Source organism: Schistocerca serialis, chromosome 2 (genome assembly GCF_023864345.2).
Source record: "Schistocerca serialis cubense isolate TAMUIC-IGC-003099 chromosome 2, iqSchSeri2.2, whole genome shotgun sequence".
Classification (NCBI taxonomy): domain Eukaryota; kingdom Metazoa; phylum Arthropoda; class Insecta; order Orthoptera; family Acrididae; genus Schistocerca; species Schistocerca serialis.
Genome location: NC_064639.1, coordinates 866,101,572 through 866,118,759, shown reverse-complemented (window position 1 = coordinate 866,118,759; position 17,188 = coordinate 866,101,572). Strand labels below are relative to the sequence as shown.

Here is a 17,188-nt window from a genome sequence, read left to right as displayed (position 1 = left end):
TCCTCATCCAGCCAAGATTATCTGTCTTTTGTTAAAAGCGTCGTTACAGCTATTTCAGCCATGAATTTAGTTAATTATTCTCCTGTATCTCGTTGGAATTTTATTTTCTTTTCTGAAGTTCTGGGGTTGCTTTACGATATTTGTGGTGGAATGAAACGTAGTTTTCAGGTTTATTAATCTTTTTCCATAGAATCTCACAATGTTCTTTGGTACATCATTAACGCAAGGGCGCTGATGACCTTGCTGTATAGCGACCTCCGCCATAAATCATCATCATCATCATCACCACGTCAATTTACATTTGATCCGTTAAAGATATTTGTAAGCTCTCTAAACCTCGACTAACAGCGACAGGGGGCCATGAAGCAAAAACGAAAAATGCTTTCTCGGAACTTTATCAATAAACGAGACGCTATTATCACCCTTTTCTTATGAAATTACGCTATTTTTGCTACCAGAATACGGATCTCGATGAGTCAGATTCAGTGATACAACCCTTTAGTAGCTCAGACACGGAAACATGGGCTAAAATTACTTGCTGCGGCATTTAAACGGCCCGCCACCTGGAAGCAAACAGTTCTCTCCGAGGAAACTTGTGCCGCCAGACTAAGCGACAAGGTCATGTTTGTGTGTTAGACTTCAGACTTACATATTTTGTACTAAAGAAAATATTGTATCAACTGTAATTCAGATTAACTTTTCTTACCAGGAACAATATTTAACAGATGATCAGATATCCATGAGAACACCTGATGCCCACAGAGGACACTTTGTTAGTGACAAAACTGTTAGAATTTGTAGAATGCTGTTTATTATTTTTAATGAATATCATGTTGTATCTTCCATCTTTTTTTACATATGCTGAGTCATGTGAATACCGGTAAAAAAATAGTACATTCAAATAACCCATAAAATAAATGAAACCATAGACTGAGAAAACAGTAAATGGATTAATATGTGCCATCACATTTTTGTTGGTGATTTTTTAAAATCTCATTGATTGTTGCTACGAAGCATGTATGCTGGCGAGATATGAGGTAGGTGAAAGTTTTAACTCGTAGATATTTAAGTCAGTGTTGGATCGGATGAACGGGCTGGGGCGAAGGACTTTAACGGATGGCCAAGCGGTCGCCGACACGCGAATGCCCTGTGGCAGCTAAACGGCGGTTTTTCCCCCAAGAAGCAGGAGCTGGAGGAAGCGGCTGGTCTAGTGTGTGAGTACATTGTAAAGTGGAGGCAGCTGCAACTACCGTGAAATACTCGACAATTCAAAAGAAATTCGATGTTTCATTGTAACACAAACCCTGTCATATCAAGATATCCATGGCCCTGAGGTGCATTTATTAACACATTAATATTACAGTCATCACAAAAACTACAGAAGTTAGGTGACACAGTAAACGAGCGCCCTTACGGAAATCATTGAAAATTGTTAACCACTGAACAACTCTTACGATAATGACAAACTAGGTGTTGCATAGCAGCCTAGCACTGTAGCTGTCATCTAAAAAAATCCACATTTGCACATACCTTGTTTATTGCATTATTTCATGCTTCAAATATTTTTAGTTCTGTAAATATGTCAGATCATCATATTCTCCACAGTCACACAACAAGTGAAAGCAGTACAGCACTTCTTATAGCTCTCTACACATAACAGTATTATATTTGTCTACATTCAGAATTGTTTTCTGATTTATTTGACTAAAAATTAATTCGGCAGTATTAAAAATACACAACCTAAAAATGGCAAATTTTCCATAAGATTTGATACCATCACTAGATTTAGTGCGAGACAATGCGTCAACTGCGCTGGCCAAGTATATTTCTTTGTTATTTGTCATAAGCAAGTATGTGGAAGACACATGTTTTAATTATTTGTGTCTGCAGCTTTATATACGGAAAATTGTGTTTTGTCTGGAAGAGAAAAATTTATTTTAAATCATATGTCAAATTTGTGACTTGGTTAGTATTCCAGTTCTGCATTTTGTCGATATAAAGCGAGATGTGATTGGCACGAGCGGCAGTTGCTCGGTTATTCCGGGTTATGGACTCACTCTCCGGCATTCAGTAGTCAACACTGGTGCAGAGCAGTCTTCAGGTAATGCGTCAAAGAGCTGACAGCGCGCTAAAGTGTTGGTTTTTGCGCGAAAATCAGCCGCGCTTGTACTCTAAAATTCGCTGACAGATAAATTCTGAGGAAAATGTTTTTTTTGTTATTCTAGGAATTATTGGGAACTTAAAACAACTCGTGAAGTTCATAGGATGGCATTACAGAAATTTAATGTAATTTACGTGCTGATCTGGAATTAATACTGACTAGATTACGTGAATCTACTGATAATTTCGAAAACCACTGTAGTGGACAATGTATACGTTTATGAGTTCGCGATTATTTTGCGCCTGTTTCAAAAGTACTGTTGGACTCTGTTCTGTTTGAGGACCAGAGATGATTCAGAGGTATCTAGGGATTCTGCTACCATTCAAATTACACATTCACACTAGGTTACTGCAACTGGACTTTCTTTTATTTTGTTTCTTGTTACGTTGAATTATTGTAGCGCCACCATCTCTACGTTTTTCTCTGAAATGATTAAATGAATAAATTATCAGTTTATTCAACATAAATCTTGCAGTCTTGTCTATGTCAGTCTATCAGTATATGATAACTCATTTTCTTATTTTAGTATTATCATATTTAATCGCAACTGGTTATTATTTAAAATTCGCATAACTTGTAAGTGCTTATGTTACCAGCGACACTCTCTGTATCGATTTCAGCATTACTCAAAAGAAACCTGGCCTATGGAGACGGTGGTTCCACTGCACTTCAGCCAACACTTCAGAAGTGCTACTCACAACCGACGACGAGTCTCTTATCTCGACCAAACAGGTTTCCGTCGATAACAGCGTAAACATCACGTAGCTATTGCCTCTGAAAGTGGTGTAAACATCCGGCTGATGGTGGGCCATTAAATCGCCGCAGCAGTAACGCTCTGCAATCGCCATATTCAATTTATTCTTTCCCAGTGATTTGATGTTAGATCTGTGAAAGAGGTATATCATAGAATATCTCTCAGTGAGAACAGCCATTCCGACGGCAAAAATTTAATGTTCTACTGTTTGCAGACATTTCTGAAGACTTTTAGAATGGCTCCATTAAAAAAAAATAATGAAGTTGTATCATGTTCATTAATGAAGTATGTCATCATAGAAAGAATCTCTAGTCTTCCTCTCTTCCTTTCGTCCACTTTATATTTGCCTTAGTAATGTTAATCTTTTTCTCAATTAGAATTATCGTCAACAAAGAATTCCTAAAATCCTGTTATGTATTGGAGCTCTATAATAAGACCTAATTTGGAGAGTGGGCATGCAGTAATGACATTCTAACATCCTACTCAAGAATGAATTTTCATTCTGCAGTGGGCACTTGCCCGAGATAGGCAAAGGTCCCGAGTTCCAGTTTCGATGCGGCACACACTTTTAAACTGCCAGGAAGTTTCATATCAGAGCCACACTCCGCTGTAGAGTGAAAATTCATTCTGGAAACATTCCACCAGGCCGTGGCTAAGCCATATCTCCGCGATATCATTTCTTCCAGAAGTGCCCGTCTTGCAAGGTTCGCAGGAGAGCTTCTGTGAAATTTGGAAGGTAGGAGACGAGGTCCTGCCAGAATTGAAGCTGTGAAGAGCGGTCGTGAATCGTGCTTGAGTAGCTCAGTCGGTAGAGCACTTGCCCGCGACGGGCAAAGGTCCCGAGTTCGAGTCTCGATCCGACACAGTTTTAATATGCCAGGAAGTTTCAACATCGTACTCGCCTATTACTCCAGTCAATGTAGACATGTCAGTTTATTGCGGATATACAGCAGTCCACTATATTATACCACTGCCTGACAAAATAAGTGAAGCTCCCGGAACGGGAGGAGAAAACGCAGTGAAATTTCATAGGTCGAGAGGGTTTATGATATTACGTCAAAACGCGACTGCAAAATGGCATCAAATTTACAAAGAACGTGGCAGCACAAAACCACTTATTAGCACGACGTTACACCTCCTATGGCCTGGAAGCATGCACTGATTCGGTTGGGTAGGGTGTCATAAAAATGTTGTATCCTCTCCTGAGGCAGCCGGTGTATACTGGCACTGGGGCAGGGATGTCATCCGAGCAGGTACCGCACGTGTCCTGTCGTGGACAGATGTGGGGGTCTTGCCGGCCACAGGAGTACCTCAATACCACGCAGACAGTTCATGGAGACGTGTGTCATGCATGGACGAGCGTTGTCCTGCTGAAAAACGGTACCATGGCACTGTCGCTCGACTCACCACCCCGAGGCACTAGCAGTAACACCGTAACATCAGAACAATATATCCTCTCTCCAGGTCCCTGCTGTACTGGCCGACGATGTCCATCCAGGGCATTCCGCAACCGCGATTCATCAGCAATCTACGCTTCTCGGACATGGCACCACTTCAAAAGTTGCCGTTTGTCTTGTGATTTTAACGCCATCCTACTCATGAAACGGTAATTCCTTACCCCGCTCTAAGGGTAGTTTCCGATCAATGGTGCGTGACGACAATATTGCAAGGGTGTCCATCACAGGATCCCAGAAGGCAGGCGCAGGTGAGAAGGAGTTGCGATGTGAGCTCGGTGCACGACATGCCGATCTTCCCTTTTGGTGGCCAGACGTTATCGAGCGGAACGCTGTCGACGAGTATTGCTGCCTTCACGTTCCCAAACAGTCCAACATCGGGCCACTGTCACATCCGAATGACCCAGAAAATTTGGATACTGCACGATTCGATCAGTCGGCCAAATGTAGATCCAGACAGAATGAGATCACTTCCAAACTCTGCCAACTAGGCCAGCTGGAAATTTTCTAGCACTAAAATCCTACTTTAATATTATACATTCTTGATTATGGCTGAAAGTGAAGTGAAAGGAGTTTCAGTAGTAAAAGAGCTGATGGAAAACAGCAGAAGAAAATTCACGAAACCACATGAGGTTTCAAATCTTGAAAACCAAAAACGAACCCTGTTGTGGGCCTGCTGGTAGGTGCTGATAACGCTGTCTCATACAACTACGCGGCATCTCCGTGTCCTTTACAGCGATTATTCGACATCTGACGTTTTTCACGCCCCTTGGATGCTACACCAGACCTGGTAACAACAGTAAACACCGACACTAATGCTCTCTGGTGGCGATTCCACCTATCACATAAGAGAGTTGTTGTGCATCCCGGAGACGTTTACTGTTGCAAATGCGAGGGAGTGCTTTCCAGGAGGAGTAGAACATGTTACTTCTTCCCATAGACGCCTCGCGTAATGCCCACGACGAGAAAATTCGAGAAATTAGACCCAATGCGGAAGCTTACCGACAATCATTCTTCCCATATGCCATTCGCGAGTGGAACTGGGAAGGGGGCATTACGTAGTGGCGCCAGAAGTACTCTCCGCCATCCGCTACACACCGTCGGGTGGCTTACGGAGTATGATGTAGGTGAAATTACAACTATGATGATTTACATATACGATGATGGTGAGCACATGAACGAAGTTACATCAACATTCGGCCTTGTCTTCTGCGGCTTCGCTTTTTTTGTCATACAGTGTATTAAAGGGCGCCAATAAATAATTACGGTCATCCTCACGGTGGACCGAATAGCCCTTTCCGTGCAAACTGGAACTCCATGAGTGTCCTCGCGTTTCAATTTTTACGGAATAGCGTTTGTCTTCCATTCGTAAGAGGTGCTAGTCCCACTTACTTTTGAGTTCTTGTTTGCTTTTATTAACGTTTAATTTTATTCGCCAAGTATATTTAATACCTTTAATTTCTTCCTGACATTTTCATTTTTGCTTTATCGCTAACTGTATACCCAGCCATTCTTCTCAGGGATTTCATTTATACTCATATTCCAATTCTCTCTGCCAAATAACTTCGTAAGCGGCGTCATCACTTGCTAAAATTTAATTTGTATGTTCTTTCTTGTTCTATTGGTGAACTTTCTGTTTATAGCACCGCGTTTCATATAGAATTTATTTAATTTACTTCTCAGATCTTCAGACATCCCAAATAGTTAAATTTTCATATTTGCTCGATTATATTTGTGAATTGCATTTTTGAGGGAACTGGATTTATCCCCTTAAGTGTCATTATTTTAGATTTGTTGAAGGACATCTCTGGAACTTGTTGCCTGCAAATACTTAAAACTGTGCTGCCACTTAAAACATGTATTTTTGTCTTTGGCAGACAATTATAGTTGCGTCAATTACAAATAGTTCACTGATTGGGGGGGGGGGGCACCATTATCTCGCGCATAGATCAAAGACTGCATCCGGGCATCTTCTCTCCAAGTTCTCAGCACAGGTGGCAGTTTGCTTACATAAATTCTTTATTAATTCTGCTGCATTATTTCCCACAGCTTGTGCCTCCGCTTCAAATGCTTTTGTGAGTCAATGAATAATTATTTGTTTTAATAAGCACCCAGTCTACATCTACATCTACATTTATACTCCGCAAGCCACCCAACGGTGTGTGGCGGAGGGCACTTTACGTGCCACTGTCATTACCTCCCTTTCCTGTTCCAGTCGCGTATGGTTCGCGGGAAGAACGACTGTCTGAAAGCCTCCGTGCGCGCTCTAATCTCTCTAATTTTACATTCGTGATCTCCTCGGGAGGTATAAGTAGGGGGAAGCAATATATTCGATACCTCATCCAGAAACGCACCCTCTCGAAACCTGGCGAGCAATCTACACCGCGATGCAGAGCGCCTCTCTTGCAGAGTCTGCCACTTGAGTTTATTAAACATCTCCGTAACGCTATCACGGTTACCAAATAACCCTGTGACGAAACGCGCCGCTCTTCTTTGGATCTTCTCTATCTCCTCCGTCAAACCGATCTGGTACGGATCCCACACTGATGAGCAATACTCAAGTATAGGTCGAACGAGTGTTTTGTAAGCCACCTCCTTTGTTGATGGACCACATTTTCCAGGCACTCTCCCAATGAATCTCAACCTGGTACCCGCCTTACCAACAATTAATTTTATATGATCATTCCACTTCAAATCGCTCCGCACGCATACTCCCAGATATTTTACAGAAGTTACTGCTACCAGTGTTTGTTCCGCTATCATATAATCATACAATAAAGGATCCTTCTTTCTATGTATTCGCAATACATTACATTTGTCTATGTTAAGGGACAGTTGCCACTCCCTGCAACAAGTGCCTATCCGCTGCAGATCTTCCTGCATTTCGTTACAATTTTCTAATGCTGCAACTTCTCTGTGTACTACAGCATCATCCGCTACAAGAACGTCCTTCCCTCAAAATCGTGCTGTTGTTATACTACACGCGACTCACTAATTGTGTTCAGGCACCTTGTACTAATTTTGGCACAGAGTTTATATGGAGCTGTTAACAGATTTGTGTCCCTGTAGCTATCAAATAATAACGCCGTAATTTTCACGGTGGAATGGTAAGTAATCTTAATTTTCTGACGGCGTGTTTCAGCTCGAGATGAGGTCCATGTTCGATGTGAACAAGGCCAACTTCAGTGGCATCAGTGATAAGGAGCATCTGGTGGTGAATCAAGTGCTGCACAAGGCGTTCATTGAAGTCAGCGAGGAGGGGACGGAGGCCGCAGCGGCAACAGGTGAGTGCATTGCACTTAGCCTACCAAGAGGGGGCGAACACATCGCGAAATGTACTCGTATTTTGCTTGCAGCTCTCGTTTCTGATTACAAAGGGACATCATGCACTAGTATGACTTAGCCCAATCGCGTCAGTTCAAGAGCCTAGCTCTTCAGACTGCCACAGTTGACTCTAGCGTGCACATCAGAAGATGTTAGGAAACCGTGGCTTTCTGCCGCTTTTACCCTCATGCATCACGATTCGAAACATAGAAGAGAGATATTAAGGGTGATTATAATTAAAGTTAAACTTTCAAAACGCTGTAGAAATAACAGCACTGGTCAGAATGACGTCAAATTGCAATGGAGTATTATCAGAGAAGGGGCAAAACGTAAGACAGAAGAAAAAATAGTGTGAAAATTGATCAATAGATGGCACTGTATGTGTCAAAAAACGTAAATTGAAAAACCTGTCATGCGCACGACCCATTGAAGTTGGTATAAACAAGCTGGGTACACGGCTTTTCCTCCTTTCCCGTCTGCGACGTTCGCCATGAATGTCTCAATGCAGGATCGCGTTCTGCTTGTAAAGCTGTATTATAAGAATGATGACTGTGCACACGTCGCTCTGCAGAAGTTCCGGACACTGAAGGGTTTGAGAAAAGGCGTTGGTCCGATGGCTACCGCGGGTCTGCAGAAAATGATTAGGAAATTCGAAAAGACGGGTTCTTTTGTTGTGCAACCTGGTAGAGGGAGGAAACGAATTGATTCGACGTCAGTAGAAGCAGTGGCCACAGCAATGCAGGAGGAGATGAGTGGTGGTGTGCAAACGTGTTGAGCATGGAGAATTGCCCCAACATTGGACATACCCGAGAGCACGGTGCGTAAAATCCTACGAAGCATCCTTCTTTACTAAGATGACCCATGTGCATGAGTTGTTTCCTGTTGACATGCCAACAAGAGACCTTTGCCTTAGAATTTCTTGCTCGCATGGACGTGGACAACGATTGGCAGTGGAAAATTTTGTGGATGGACGAAGCTCACTTCCATCTGACAGGATATGTCAATACATAGAATTGTCGAATACGGACAAAGGAAAAACCACACGCAAATCAACCAGTACCACTTCATCCTGTAAAGGTCACTGTGTGGTTTACGGCGTCATTTATCACAGGGCCATATTTTTTCGAAGAGACAGGTGCTTCCGGCTCTGTTGTCTGACCCTCATTCGTAAGCGCTATGAGGGTCTTTTGCGCAACCACGTCATTTCAGCTCTCTAACAGCGTGGATGTGTGGATGGCATCATTTTTATTCAAGATGACACACCTCCGCATACTGCAAATCCAGTTAAGCAACTGCTGAAGCTCCATCTCGAAAATGCTAGAATTATCAGCCGCCATTTTACTACAGCCTGGCCGTCCCGATCACTTGATCTTAATCCGTGTGACCTCTGGCTGTGGGGCTAACTGGATGATGATGTGTTTAGTGTTACGATTGAAAACTTAGCTGCATTGAAGGCTCGCACTGCGCAACACATTCTGAACGTGACCCCGGAAACACTTCGATCAGTTGTGGAACATGCTGTTTCTCGATTTCAACTTGTTGCAGAAAACGGTGAACAGCATATTGAACATGTTTTGCGCCAGTCACACAGAAATTAGTAATCCGATTTGATTTTGACTAATACTTTTTATGCGGCTTTTAGCCTCAGGACAATTAAAAACCGATTTGATTAATGATTTTTATGCGGTTTTTGGCCTCAGGACAAAAACCGATTTTTCTCATCCGATGTGATATGACCTTGCCGTGGTGGATGAGCTTACGTAACTAACAGTATCGCACCTGTACACCCATGCACACTGAGTAGTACAGTTTGTTTAATGTCAGACGTACACCTTATGCATTGTTGTACGATTCATTTGTCATTTGTAGTCGACCACTATTAAATTATGATGCTTACAGTGCCGTCTATTGCTACATTTTGTAACTATTTTTCTTCTGCCATACGTTTTCCCCCAATCTCCGATAACATTCCATTGCAATTTGGCGCCATTCTGACCTACGATGTTATTTCTACAGTGGTTTAACTATAATTATAGTCGCCCTGTATGTGGAGTGAGCATAGTGAACTGCGGATGTCACCAACGTCAAAGTGGGATTGTCACATGGCTTATGGTATAACGCTGTTTGCTTACATTTCGCTCTAAGACCGGATTATGATGCCAAGCGTATTTGCCCAAATCGAAATACTTAACGCGAGGAAAAGTTACTTTTCATAGATAAGTAACAACAGTTATAATTACCAGAAAGAGGCGCTTTACGTGATGAAAAATATCGAGACATACTGTAATCAACAGTTAATAAGGTAGGACTATTTTATGTCTATTATCGCATGCATCCGTTACAACAATAAAATTGTTTCACATATTTGTCAAAAAATACATACGTGCAACTGTTTAAGCTATACAGGGTGATCCCACCGTGATGTTACAAACATTCATGAATGATGGTCAAGAGTAAACTAGTATCGACTGGACGTAAGGGACCCTGGCTCCGAAACGACCGAATCGAAGGCTATAACCAAAAATCGTTCCGATAATTGACTGTGGAATACATATACTCGTCCTGTTGTTTCTAAAAATGTGGGGTAGGCAACTTTCAGAGGAGGCAGTATGGACCATAACGAGAAAAAATTTCTAGTAAACATGGGCCCTAAAATGCATTCCTTAAGTGTTATGAGCACTTGTTCACCTTCGCTGGCGTGAAACTCATCTTTTCTACTGCAAGCTCTTCGCTTTCCATAGTTTTGGAGGAGGTGGTATGCACCAAAACAAGGAAAAAAATATATAAAATCAGCGAAAAAACAGTCTAGATCATGTTGGTTATTTTATTAAGATGATTGGTTACGGCCTGGTCTTATGTCATCCAGAAAAGCGCTGTGAAAGATAGAAATCGTCCTAGTTACATGAAGAAGTCAGTGACTTAAAATAAAGTAATTGTTCTAGACATTGTCAGTTTCAGCTGAAGGGTAACAGCTCTTCAATTTTAATTATATAAATTACTTTACATTGTCAGTTTCAGCTGATGGGTAACAGCTCTTCAATTTTAATTATATAAGTCAGTAGACCTCAGTCGCTGAAACTGCTGCTGTTGGCTTTTTTTTCCTTTAACGTAATTTCATGCCCCTGCCCCACATGGACAGGGGAGGGCTGGCAGTGGCACAACCCGCCGCTCTTCAGCCGAGTGGCATTGCAAAAAATAAAAATGAGAACTTATACATGAAAAGGGGTCGAAAAAGGGGATACAAAAATACAGTAAACAGAGACCATGGAAGTTAAAATATACACTAACACAAGAATGGTCATTGGGGGACAGTTAAAAAAGTCGACATAAAGTTAAAATAGCACAGTTGGCGATTCTGGGGCACTTAAAATGCATTGGAGTCACACAGGTGAAAAGTCGGCCTTAGTATAAAAACACAGTGCGAGAGACACTTAAAAAGCCACTGTAAGTGACAGTACACACACGCGAAGAAAAACCCCTGGTAGGGACCTGCCGAGGGACAGGAGGCCTGAGAGGAGGATAAAAGATGGGAGAGGAAGGAGCAGTGGAGGGGAGGGGGCTGGATGGGCTCGGAGAAGAAAAAGAGGGGATGCACCAAGAGTCAGGAGACGGGCAGGGCAGGGGATGAGGCAACGCAAGTCAGGAGGAAGTGCAGAGACACAGAAGGTGGTCATGGGAAAGGGGGAGACGTAGGAGAGAGGAAAACTGCTTAGGGGAAGGGAAGAGGGGGGAGGGAGCCCAGAGGAGTAGGAGGAGGAGGAAGGTGGGATTAGATTTGGTAGGAGCAATAGATATCAGGACGAAGCTCATCATTCAGGAGGGGTAGGTGCTGGAAGTTGCGTTGGGAAATGAGTTGGAGGGCTTGGAGTGGAGAGAGGGCAGGACAATGGTAAAGACGCGGCAATAGGCTGGCAGTGGAGAGGAGTGGGGACACCAGGAGGTGGGGACATCGAGTCAGTGGACGATGTACAGGGTGCAGATGTGTTCGAGGAAAAGAAGATGGTGGAAGGGGATGAAGTCATAGAGGATGCAAGTGGGGGATGGAAGATGGACAGAAGGCGATGTGGAGTGCATGGCGTTCTAGGATTTGGAGGGATTTATAGGATCTTGGAGGGGCAGAAATCCGAGCAATACTGGCATAACAAAGGACAGGGCGGATCAAGGATTTGTAGGTGTGAAGAATGGTGGTAGGATGCAGTCCCCATGTCGTCAGACAGGAGTTTCAGGAGGCAGAGTCTATTGTGGGCTTGGATCATAAGGAGATGGGGAGTCCAGGTGAGGTGACGGTTGAGGAAGAGGCCAAGGTATTTTAGGGCAGTAGTGAGGTGGATAGGACGATCATAAATGCTGAGGTAAAAATCGTGGTGCTGGAAGGAGCGGGTTGTACGATCTGTGATGATTGCCTGGGTCTTGGAAGGGTTGACGCGAAGGAGCCACTGATTGCATCAGGCAGTGAACTGGTCGAAGTGGGTATGTTGGGACCGCAAGGAAGGTGGTGTCATCAGCAAATTGGAGGAAATGATCAGGTGGGGGAGGTTTGGGTATATCAGCAGTATACAGGAGACAGAGGAGAGGGGAAAGGGTGGTGCCTTGGGGCACGCCGGTGTTGGAATAGGAAGTACAGGAGTTGATATTGTGGATAGTGACAGAGGAGGGATGATGGGAGAAGAAAGAAGCAACGAGATGGAGGAAATTGATGGGGAGAGCGTAGGTCTGGAGTTTGAAGAGAAGCCTGGGATGCCAGATACAGTCACAGGTGTTCTGGAGGTCGAGGGGACCAAAGATAGCAGAGCGACAGGAGTTAAGTTAGAGGGACAGGAGATTGGTAAGATTAAGGAGCTGGTCGTCGGCTGAGAAGGAGGGCCAGAAGTCGCTCTTGGTAAGGGGAAGAAGGTGGTGCTGGTTAAGGTAGCGATGAATACAGTGGGAGAGGATGGAATCTAAGACCTGAACACAGAGGTGAGGCAGATGGGACGATAGGAAGAGGTATCAGAGTGCAGTTTGTTGGGTTTAGGAAACAGCACAACACAAGAATTCTTCCACAGGTCAGGGTAAAAGCCGGTGGAGAGGAGGACGTTGTACAGGGTAACAAGGGCAGGCAGGATGGACAGGGGGAAGATTCTTTGAGGTGGGAGTAGGTGACACTGTCGTGACCAGGAGCGGTGTTGTGTTTGGAGCAGAGGACGAGTTTGATGTCATGTGCAGTAATGGGAGTGCTTACATGTGAAGGGGGTAACTGATCCAAGTACTGGAAACTGGGGGAGAGTGGTGGGAGAGATATATCAGTGTGTTTGGGGATGGTGGGGATCAAAATGGGGATTGTCAGGAACGTAGAAGACCTCGGAGCGGTGGGAAGCAAAATGGTTAGCCTTTCTGAGGTTGTCAGGGAAGGTGCGGTTGTCATGGAGAAGTGGGTAATGCGGGGCGGGATGGCTACCAGTAGGGTGTTGGAAGGCTGACCAGTACTTGGAGGAGTTGACAGTGAGGGTGGGGTTGAGGCATGTATGTTTCTGGCGCCAGTCCCGTAGTTTCTTTGCTGTGAGGAGATAGCGGATGTGTCGTAGTAATTGCCAGTGGTGGAAGAGTGTATCCCGGTCACGGGTGCGGAGGAAGGAGCGATAGAGCTTGTGGGATTCATGGAGAAGGAGGAAGGTCTGTGGAGGAAGTGTAGGGCGGTGAGGGTGGATGAGTTTGGTAGGAACGTGGGCCTCCACAGCGTCAGTGATGGTCTTCTGGAGGAAGGAAGAGGCATGGGTGACGTTAGTGGGATGGTGGGGGTGGCTTTCGAACTGTGAGGCAATGGAATCCCGGTAGGCATCCCAGTCGGCACGGCGGTAGTCGTGGGTGGACTTCGAAGGGACAGCGTGGCGGGTGGCACGAAGGGAGCCACGGGCAGAGGAGGTGGTGAGAAGGACGGGTAGGTGGTCACTGCTAATGGGATGGAGGACGTCCGCGGCGATGCGACCAAGGAGGTTGGGGGAAGCGAGGATGACATCCAGGGTGGAGTTACTGCTGTTGGCTAGGCAGTATTGCGTTATATAGATCTGGTGAGGGCGTGTTTGTACTGTATGACGTCAACGTCAGCTGATGAACTATTTACATAAATTACTTATCATTTTAAGATACAGTTTATCTAAAGTGACTAATTATAAGCACTACCTGTAGGACAGAACAAAATATTAAAAATCGTGAGTAATGAAATAATATTATTTAAAAATTATTTCTTTTATTTCTTGTTGTTCCATCTGGAGGAAAAAATGTACTTAACTAGTATAAAATATCTATAGCATGGGTTATTTAATCAAGAGAATATGTGTATAGAACAAACAAATGGATTAATCTAAAATAATTATCATCTATGATAACTATGCAGTAATTACACTGTGTTCTGAATAATACGAAATTTAGTAGAACATTGGGGCACCCTTCTGGCTTGAACTTGCTATCTACGGACGCAGTTGCCATGGGGACATCGTAGTAAGATGGCGTGAGTAAGTATGAAAGAGGTTTTACGGTAACGACTGAGGTCTATCGCAGCTGTCAAAGATACTCAGGATACTCAGAAGTGGCGCCAGTACATTTTCCCCCATAAGTTGCCAACAAAAAGCTTGTGATACTCATAATACAGACCTGTTATAACGAAAGAATAATAGTACTTGGCAGCGTCAACGTATAAAATCCGATCATAAAATAGGTCTGATTATGTAATAAAACCGGAACGTTAGTCATATCGCTTAATACAGCACTATTTTCTCACACAAAAAATGCTTGGAAACTCATAAACCGTATTTTTCGAAAAATTATGCCAGCGTATAAACCTAGTGATAAAAGTGCGTATTGTCTAGTAATAAAACTCGAAAAAATCTTAGTGTAGTCACTCAAGTCAACATTCTGTTAATAACTCCACAAAAACATTATATGTATCTATCTGTTATGAGATTTTAGTTTACAAAATGAAAATACCACTGGAATTAAGGTAAAACTGTTCTTTCGCTGATTTTATGTAGCCTACAAAATCGCTGTTTCCCATAAACGTTACCAAAAATTTTGAAGAAAAGAAATTCTGGTATATTTGTCGAACGGATGGTTTGTAAGCCATCTCCTTTGTTGACCGACTACATTTCCCGAGGAACCTTCCTATGAACGTCAGTCTGGCATCTGCCTTACAGGTGACTACACTGACTTCAGATCACTCCGTACCCATACTCCTAGTATATTACAGAAGTAACTGCTTCCAGCGATTATTTTGCAATCGTGTAATCGTACAATAAAGGGCCTCTCTATGTATTCGCAATACGTGACATTTCTTTACGCTGAGAGTTAATTACCACTCCCTGCACCAGGCGTCGATACTTTGCAGGTCTTCCCGTATTTCGGTGCAATTTTACGGCGTCGCGACTTTGTGCTCAACTGCATCATCCTTGAAAAGCCTCTTAGAACTTTCGATGCTGTCTACTATGGCATGTACCCCTATTTTGAAAAGTAATGATCTCATAGAACTCCTCTGACGCACGCTCGAAATCACTTTTACCTATGAAGACTTGTCTCCATGCTGTGTTCTGTTTGCTAGGAACTCTTCAGCCTAGTCGCTCAGTTCGTCTGCTGTTCCGTACGCTCGTATTTAGTTCATTAGGTGACAGTGCGGAACGTATGGAATACCTTCTGGAAGCCAAGGAACACGGCACCTACCTGGGCGCCTGTATATACTGCCTTCTGTGTCTCGTGAACGAACAGAGTGAGCTGCAGTTCACACTATCATTGTTTTCGGAACGCATGTTGATTCCTACAGAGAAACTTTCGACCTCCAGAAATGACGTAATACGTGAACATGAAGCATGTTCCAAAACTCTACAACTGACCGATATCGGAGATATAGATCTATAGTTCTGTACGTCTGTTCGACCACTTTTCTTGAAAAGGGAGTAACCTCAGGGTTTTTTTTTTTTTCGATCATCAGAAACACTTCGCTCTTCCAGACAACTACGGTACACTGCTGTTAGAAGAGGGACAATTCTTTCACATGCTCTATGTAGAACGGAGTTGGTACCCAGTCAGGTCCAGTCAGCGTCCCTGTGTAGAGCGAATCCTGTTGCTTTTCTGTCCAGTGGCCACTTATTTTGTCACCTGTGAGACTATTTAAAGGAGGTACTGCATCGCGAGCTTCCTTTATGAAATAGTTTTGGAAAATGACGTTTAGTACTTCCCCTTTCTTTGTCGTCGTCCGTTTCAGTCCTATTATGGTCATAGAGGGTCTATACAGATGGCTTCGATCTGTTTATTGATTTTAAGTAAAAGAAAAACTTCTTAGGATTTACTGTAAAGTCGGTAGACAGACTTTTACATCGAATTCGTTAAATGCTCCACACATGGCTCTCCTTAGGCTAATTTTGACTTCGCTTTTGTTTTTGTTTGTCTGTGAGGCTACGGCCACGTTTAAATTTGCAGTGAAGACCTCTTTGTTTTCGTACATAAACTGTAGAACAAAACAAATGAGTCTAACTATTGTAATTATTTTTGCAGCTGTCGTGACATTGGGTACACTCCCTGCAGCAACCCCACCATCGGTCATTTTCAGCGCTGACCATCCTTTTGCATTCTTCATAGTAGATCTCCAAGAAAGAGTCTTAATGTTTGCGGGTCGGCTATACTCTGTACCACCTTAAATGCACAAGTGGGAAAAAATCTAAGGCTTCAGTGTAAATGAAAAACAGACATTGCCTGTGATCTATCTTTAATAAATTGGAAAATAAGGTTCCGTACTGGAAACCACATTATATTGCCGTATATTACTAGTCTGCAAGAGATGACTGATGTTTTCACTAAATAAACTTCACTGCTAAATGTTCTATAATTTTAGACTAGACTTGTTAAGTGCCTACAGTCAAGACGACTTCCACAGTGTAGCAGCCTTCAGCAATCAAAACTGATGTATTATGAGTTATTTTTATTATGCAAGCATCATCAGTGCTATAAATTATTTTCGTCCTGAAGAGTTTGACTAATAAGTAATGTGCAAAGTAAGTGCAGTCGACTGGGAAATATGATTACAGACTTCTTTGGCTCTGAAGAAACAAAGGACATGACATGTTGCAGAAGTTCGTCGTTTCAGATATCAGTGCTGCAAGCCTATCTCAGAAACATTTAGAAAAACACTGCAAAACGTCGAAACAAGATAATGTATCACCGTTATTCTAGCAATGCAAATCATAAATTGCCCTAACAGTACACCATAACTGAAAAAATTTTGAATAACCGTACCAACTTTAACGGTGCACATTAAGAATAGCTCCGGATAAAATATGTAGGTTTCTTTATAGCTGTAAGACATTACCAAAGTTCCATGTTTAGGGGGGGGGGGGGGGCATCAAGATGAATCCATCAATCTGCTCGCAACCATGTACATTCCTTAAACTTACGGTAAAGCTATTTAAGGGCAGGAAACCTCATTGTATCTGCGCCCTCATTTAACGTGTTGTGAAATATTTATCCCCTTCC

General features: G+C 43.1%; 1 protein-coding gene across 1 annotated transcript in view; it reads left to right on the top strand.

The window, feature by feature from the left end:
* LOC126456474 (serpin B6-like) overlaps positions 1-17,188 on the top strand; it is a 168,257-nt gene that overhangs the window by 125,815 nt on the left and 25,254 nt on the right. The window contains exon 7 of the mRNA XM_050092225.1: positions 7,512-7,653. Within this exon, the coding sequence (XP_049948182.1) occupies positions 7,512-7,653 (142 nt within the window). The remainder of the gene's footprint in view (positions 1-7,511; positions 7,654-17,188) is intronic.